The sequence below is a fragment of the Setaria italica genome, chromosome III (assembly GCF_000263155.2).
Source record: "Setaria italica strain Yugu1 chromosome III, Setaria_italica_v2.0, whole genome shotgun sequence".
NCBI lineage: Eukaryota > Viridiplantae > Streptophyta > Magnoliopsida > Poales > Poaceae > Setaria > Setaria italica.
In genome coordinates, this window is record NC_028452.1 from 12495963 (window position 1) to 12503223 (window position 7261).

Here is a 7261-nt window from a genome sequence, read left to right on the forward strand (position 1 = left end):
ATCGTTAACTGCAACACAAACAGGATCAATTTGCTGCAATGCCTTGGCTTCACATCAACAAATTCTGGAGCATTTGCCCAATAAAAACAAATTATGGAGCAATTATTCCCAGTGTTCCACGGAAAAGAATGGGCTACGGTGTTTCTCTCATTCTCCTACATGTTACACGCTACTATATACTAGTACATAATAGCACCTAACAAAGTGCTGCTACAGCTACAGAAAAAACAAGTTATGGATCCCTACTAAGTTAGCTACACGTAAATCTGGGGCGACTGCCCCCAACGTTTCATCTCGGAGATCTCACTGAAATGCACCTCCCGCACAAAGCGAGCCTTGATAAAGCTCGTGATCTTCGGGTCCTGATCTTCAGTGCGGACATCTGCGGTGAAAATGGCTGAGTCAGAGAGAAAGAGAGTGGGAAGCGTCACCACAAACAGAAAAAACCGTGCTAACAGCGTTGATACACTCCCTGCTTTAATATACGATATTTAGAACAGCTAATTAGTTTAAAATGAACAAAACTAAACTAATTAGTTTGTCCTAAACATCATATATTTAAAAACGATAGGAGTATGTTATACAAATAGTCCATGATATACAAGCATTTGAAATTAACTAAAAAAATACGCAACAGCCTACAGTTACTGCTATTATGTGGTAGCAAACTCGAGGAGTAGTCTTATGAAAAATAATTTTAAGACTAATTGGCAATTGGTTGCTTCCTACTCCCTCCGTTCCAAATTATAGGTCGTTTTTGACTTTTCTAGATACATAGATATTATTATGCATCTAGACATAGGATATATCTAAGTGCATAACAAAGTTTATAAATCTAATAAAGTCAAAACGACCTATAATTTGGGACGGAGGGAGTACATTTTATGACTTATGACACCTGGAACAATGGATACCGTATTGCGGAGTACGAGGAGAAATTTGAAGGATACCAACCAATAAGTTCCAAGCTACACCTTTTTCTTTGTGTTACAACCATGTGATTTGTGACAATATTTTAGCATTTTATTATCATGCCATGATTAATTAATTAATGACACCCAATTACTGATTCCATAAGAAAAGGAAAATAGTGGAAATTAAGTTGGCCTGAGCATGCCATCAAAATCATTACCTTTCGTCTGGAAGTGCTTGAAGCTTTCCAACAAAGCAAACTGGATCTAGGCTCCAATCTCCTGCAGATGGATTAACATTCAAGAATACATCAAAAGCCATCTTCTGAGGATTGAAATCTGGAATCTGGGACTTTCACATAATTTGCATGCAGACTACTACTGCTTGATCTAGGTTTCAAGTATCTAAATGGAATACTGAGTGTATGATAGTATATCACGTAGCATGGTGCGTGGATAGAAGATAGGTCTCACAGGTCTGATAGCATATGACCGACTTTGTATGGTATGGTACCGTTAATGACCATTTTCATTTGAAGTGAAGTATTCAACAGTTGCAAGTACTAAGATACCAATAACAAGTACCGGGCAGGCATGTTTACCTATAGTGCAGTACTTCTGCAAATTACTCAACTAGTACAAGAGAGTTGGACGAACATGAATTAATTGTAGCGTGGAATTACTTACAAATTATCTTGTTCTAGTTTTTCCGCAATAGATACAGCTTTGTGTCTAGACCAGCCACCTTGTTGAGAACAAGCTTCCGCCTGGTTAATAACATGAGCCAGAGATACCTTGCCTCTCACAATGTTCTTTTGCCGACCATGTTCATTATTCGCATTGCTTCCTCCTTGAGGAGGTTCTTGGTTCTGTGATGACAAACATTCTCCCCAGTCACCTTCTTGTCTTTTCTTTGACGTAACAATGCTGTTATCTGGTTCAGCCCGCCAATCCATTTGAGACCCAACTTCAATAATTTCGCCTTCAGTCAATATGTGTGGATCAGATTGCATCCAGCGTGTCTGATTTGAGCTACCACCCTGGACCACACTGTCTTTTTGAAGCCTTCTAATTAAATTCTCACCTCCAGAAGAAACTGAACTATGTTTAGTGAAAGACCTCCTCAATACCATATTTGAACCATCCTCAGGATAGGGAGAAACAACTGGAGCATGACCTGCTGTCAGATCATCCTTTGATTCATATCGGATTTCAAGTATTATAGCAGAAGAAAGAACAGATTCAAATGCCTGCAGAATGTGGCCCCTATACTTCTCAGCTTTGGACTTATTCACACGAGAACTGAATATTAATTGGACAGTTGGAGCTGCATGACCAAAACAATGCAAATGTCAGAAGAATCTTAGAAATGTTACCAACTTACCGAGCTACCGTTATAGAAGTACTTTGTTGAGTGAATCTTACCTGTGCCTAGGCTGACAGAAATCAGTCGACCCTCTCTAGCAAGCAATTTTCTTAATGAGTCTGACTGAACATTATCTAGCACAGCCTGCCAGATCATTTCACTGTCAGTTTTGCTGTACCTAGATCCTTCATTCACTCTAGTAGCACCTGTTGACAATACATGGCTGTCTGGAGTATGTTCCCCAGGTCTCCTTCCAGCATGGTAATTGCTCGCCATATTGTTGCTCAAACCAGCCGCTAGATTAACATCTCTATACTGCTGATTTCCAAGATCAGATGCTCTTGGTAAGCCATGATTACCAGCATATATCTCCCTATGATCCATACCAGAGTTCCTTGCTATGTCTCCCTCAGGGCGGGTAAGCAGACCCTGATTAAGACTAGTACTTGGAGATGAACTTGGCAATATATATTGTTTATCTGGAGCAAGCTGAAGAAGAGCAGCTGTAAGCCAGGTCATCTTGTCATTAGAGACCCTCAACTGTTTTTCTGCTTCAGAGAGTGTTTTCAAGGCCTGACGTAGTTTTTCCATATCATCCTTTGATACTGAAATCAGTATAAAAAAATTCACAAACATGCTGTGTAGAATACAACTATTTACCGTAACAAGACTGATTGTAAGAGAGAAAAGTTTGATAGACACAACTAGTGCGGAACTGTTACTAACACTGTTTTTATCTTGTCGTAAAGAAGAGATATAAATACATGACAAATAGGCAAATCGGGGGGGAATATTCTTAAACAATCCATTAGTACTAGAAAGGACTGGAGTATGAATTTGTTAATAAGAAAGGGCAATGCTGCTTACAGGTTGGACGTTTGAAGAATTTTCTTCGCACTCTTTCTCGAGCGAATGTATAGGTGCCAGCAAGGATGTCAGTGATTATTGTAGCAAGTTGAGACATCAGGGCCAATGGCTCAACACCTGTTTCAGTGATATCTCGCAAGGTTTTCACTGTGTTCACTGTGTCAGCAGATAGTGCCAAATCAAGCAAATCAACCAACTTATCATCAGAAACCAAGCCAACCTGTGGACAAGGGGACATTGTTTTGTTTTGTCAGGTAATTTCAAATGAAGAATTCAATAAGGTAGTAGAATTACAAGTCAGCACTCGCATAGGTGTCAGATGCTATACTTTGAAGCCATATATACATTCTTTAGGAAAAAGAAATGCAAAACAGAGAGTTTGGCCATTTAAAATGAACATTACAGTTCTTCTATGTTATAAATATTTAGCAAAGAAGGAAAAAATAAAAGAGGGAACAAAACAGCAATTTTGATGACTGTTGTTGGATAACTTACAAGTTCTTGAACAAGCGACATCGAAATTCTCTGTCCAAGCAAACTCAACTGATCCAGAGTCATCTCTGCATCCCTCAGTGACCCATCTGACCGGGAAGCAATAAGTTTCAATGCATCTCTATCAACATCTAGACCTTCGCTAGTAGAAATCCACTGCAAAGTGTTGATAATGTCGCACTCCTTCAGCTTCGGGAAAAAGAACTTTTGGCACCTTGACACGATTATATGAGGGAGATCGAGACTGGGGCTGATGAGAATAAAAACTACACGCCGCGGTGCACGTTCGACGACCTTGGATATGACACTCCATGTATCAGGTGGCAATGTGTTGCAATCATCAATTATAAACACCCTGTGCTGGGATGGCACGGGTGAAAGCATTACATTATCAAGGATATCCACGATGCTGTCCAGATCAATGTTACCCACCGGTCCAATCTCCAACAAACTCCTACTCTTGCCCAGATTGTGTGCAATACAAGAAGCACATGAATCACAGGGCCTTGGGTGTTCAGCAGAATGGCAATTCAAAGCCTTTGCGAATACCCTGGCACACGAGGTCTTGCCTGTGCCGTGTGGTCCGTAGAAGACATACACCAGTCCAATCTTTTTCCTCAGAATGGCATTGGACAGCGCCTGCACCACCAAGCTCTGCCCAACGACGTCCTTGAATGTCCTCGGAGCATACTTCTGTGCCAAGCTCCGGTGCCGGCCACGGTGTGAGCCCCGTGACTTCTGCCCTGACCGTGCCTCGGACGCGAGGTCAGAATCGAGCTCGCTACTCTTGGAGAAGATCCCGAGCTCCCCAGAGAAGCTACTAGAAATGCCACCGACGCCGTTGCGCGCACCGTCGACAAGCAGAGGCAGAGAGTCCGAATCTGAACTCGTCGAGGAAGTCAGCCTCGCGGTAACCGGGAAATGCGGGTGCGAACGCGACCCGTTCATATTACCGCACGAGGCCGCGGAGGTGGCGGCTTCCGACCTCCGCGCCGCCGACGCCGACTTGGGGTCTGACAGGCCGCACGAGAGGCTACGGCCGGCCATGTCGAGGATGGACTTGCCGCGGTGGTGGATGCGCGACCAGTTCCAGGGGATGCCGCACACGTTGCGCGACTCCTGCGACACCTGCTGCTGCATCAGCTCGTCGCCACCGCCGCCGTCGCCGTCGGCTCCGCCGGCGCGGAACAGGTTCTTGTTGCCACAGACGGCCTCCTGGGAGCTGGAGTTGACGGAAACGCGCGGCGCGGCGGCGTGGCGATCTAGACCCGCTGGCGGGCGGCGGCCGCGGGGGCGGCGCGCCGGCCGGCCCCGCGCTTGAAGCGGCGCCGGGGCCGGCGGGCGGGCTTGGGGTGCGGGTTCTCCGCGAGCTGGTCGAGGAGGGTCTTGAGTGCGCCGCGGCTGGAGCGGTCGGGGTGGTCGGCGTCGTCGTCGGGGTCGGGGTCGGCGGCGACCCTGTTGTTGTTGTTGGACGCGGAGTCGACGGAGCGGCGGGTGGAGGGGTCCCGCAGCGAGCGCGAGCGCTGGAGGGCGAGGAGGTCCCGCATCAGCGCGGCCGACGCCGACGCGGAGGACCCCGTCGGGCTGCGCCTCCGCCCGGACGCGCCGTGCGCGTGCGCGTGGTGGTGGCGCAGGTGGATGCAGTTGGTCAGGTGCGCGTGGCCGCGGAGGTGGTCCCCGCCGCCGCCGCCGCCACTGCTCCCCGCCGCCACCGACGCCGCGGCCCGGTCGGGCGCTGCAGGCGCCGGCATTGCGCGGATTCGAACTCTCCCTCCGGCTTAGACCATTTCGGGGGCACTGGTGATTAGCGCTTCGGTCGGCGGGGACTAGAGAGTGGCGTAGCGTTTCACGGCAAGGCCGAGATGGTGGTGGTGGTGGTGGCCAAGTTGCGGGGAGGTGGGCGCGACCTCCCTCTCCCTCGGGCCGGGTGCGGGACTGGCTGTGCCTGCGAGGGCGACGTCGTGTCCGTGGCCGTAGGCGTAGGGGACCGCAGAGCACGCGGCTGCCACGGCCGATCTGGGAATAGCAGGATTTCGGCCGTTACCCGCTTGGTGGTTTGGGCAATTCCGCAATGGATCTATACGTCGCAGTCGCTAACACGTTGCACCGTTACGAGCATCCGCATCCGCATCCGCATGGCTCGGCCACGATTGGGAGAGGCTAGAAACTCTGCTTCCTGGACCTGAAGTGTTCTCTGTCGGAGTTGCTCCTCGGCTAGAAACGCTGCTTCCCGAACCACGAGATTCCATTCTTTTTCCGAGCATCAGTGTCTCAGTGGGCAAGCAAAATGAGCGGTGCAGAGCTGCAGTCGTTGTGCCATCTGTCCATCGACGCGTGTAAACCGAGCTGACGCGGCTTCAAAAAGGAACGGCGCGCACTGCAGCCATGCGCTTTTGTTCGATTCCATGATTGTTTTTGGTTTCTTACCCTGTCTCGTGCTACGGTTTAAAAACGCCTCCCTCTTTACCCTCACATGGGCAGGGATGGGTAAGATCACATTTTAAATCTGCGAGTTACGAAGAAGGCTCGTTCCAGCATTCTATGGCTCCATGATCTCTCCGTGCACTTCCTGATGCTCAGCATCTCCTTGACCTGGCTGCCGGCTGCCGCGTTTATGCTCCATGACCCGTATGCAGCGAGCACGCCACTAACTTCTGGCCACCACCGCACCCTCAACTAACCAGTACTACTGTACTGGTACTTTAGTAGTAGCAATGTAGCATTACATTGCCGTATGATCACTTGTCAGATCATGCATTACTGTTCCCATCACAGGAGGGTCGGCACGGCGGCACGGTAAAAAGGTGACATTAAGGTGGGCCCACTTCGTGGTTAAAAAAGGGAGTCCAATTCATCTACCGCACCCCTTCATCCCTATCGCCTCATCCTGCCGCTGATCCTCTCTCCCGCTGGCATCGCACGCCTGCCGCCCCTCGGCAGAACGGCGAACGGGCGGAGATCAGATAGGAGATCGTCAATTCGCTTCTGTGATCAGATGATTCGATTGTCAATTCCTCAATCCTCCATACCATTAATTATTAATTCACTATCGCAAGTTATTTAATCTCAACTGATTTATAATTATTGTGTATTTATAATAATTTCAGCAATATGTGATATCATGTCGTCTAGATATATTCAGATTTTTATTGAGCTCAAGCACTTTGAAGTCATTAAATGATAATGAACTTGAAGAATGTTGCACTAAATTTGTAGAAATTTTTTCTTTTGATGGTCCATCTGATGTTGAGGTATATGATCTTATTTCTGAATTAAATATTATGAAATTCACTTTGCCAGATGGCGTAATGTCTGCTATGAAGATTTTTGATCATGTCAGAGATGCGGATTGTTATCCTAATATCTTTATTGCTTACCGACTCTTATTTATTGTACCTGTGATTGTCGCATCGGCCCAAAGAAGCTTTTCAAAGTTGAAGTTATTGAAGAACTATTTGAGGTCAATAATGACTCGGGAGAGGTTAAATGCTTTGGCAACATTATGCATCGAGAAGAAATTGTTGGATGAGATTGACATCAACCTATCATAAGTGACTTTGCATCGAGGAATGTTAGAAAAGTTTTTAAGGTAATATGTATAAATAATTCGATATGAATATTGCTT

At 47.1% G+C, this 7261-nt stretch overlaps 1 protein-coding gene across 1 annotated transcript; it reads right to left on the bottom strand.

Annotated features, from left to right (window-relative positions):
* Window positions 1-18: 18 nt before the first annotated feature.
* Window positions 19-5773, bottom strand: LOC101786944 (protein STICHEL-like 3). The gene is made up of 7 exons (XM_012844926.3): window positions 5750-5773; window positions 3640-5652; window positions 3145-3364; window positions 2337-2882; window positions 1599-2238; window positions 1133-1193; window positions 19-382 (listed from the first exon to the last, which is right to left on the bottom strand). The coding sequence occupies exons 1-7, from the start codon at window positions 5771-5773 to the stop codon at window positions 290-292; spliced, it is 3597 nt and encodes a 1198-aa protein (XP_012700380.2). The 3' UTR covers window positions 19-289.
* Window positions 5774-7261: the final 1488 nt, after the last annotated feature.

Bases quoted from the DNA above. Each gene is read 5' to 3' on its own strand.
- LOC101786944 (XM_012844926.3), bottom strand. From the start codon at position 5,773: ATGCGGATGCGGATGCGGATGCTC. The intron at 5,653-5,749 runs GTAACGGTGCAA...TGCTATTCCCAG, and splicing joins GGATGCGGATGCGGATGCTC to ATCGGCCGTGGCAGCCGCGT. The intron at 3,365-3,639 runs GTAAGTTATCCA...CCTTGTCCACAG, and splicing joins TGTCGCTTGTTCAAGAACTT to GTTGGCTTGGTTTCTGATGA.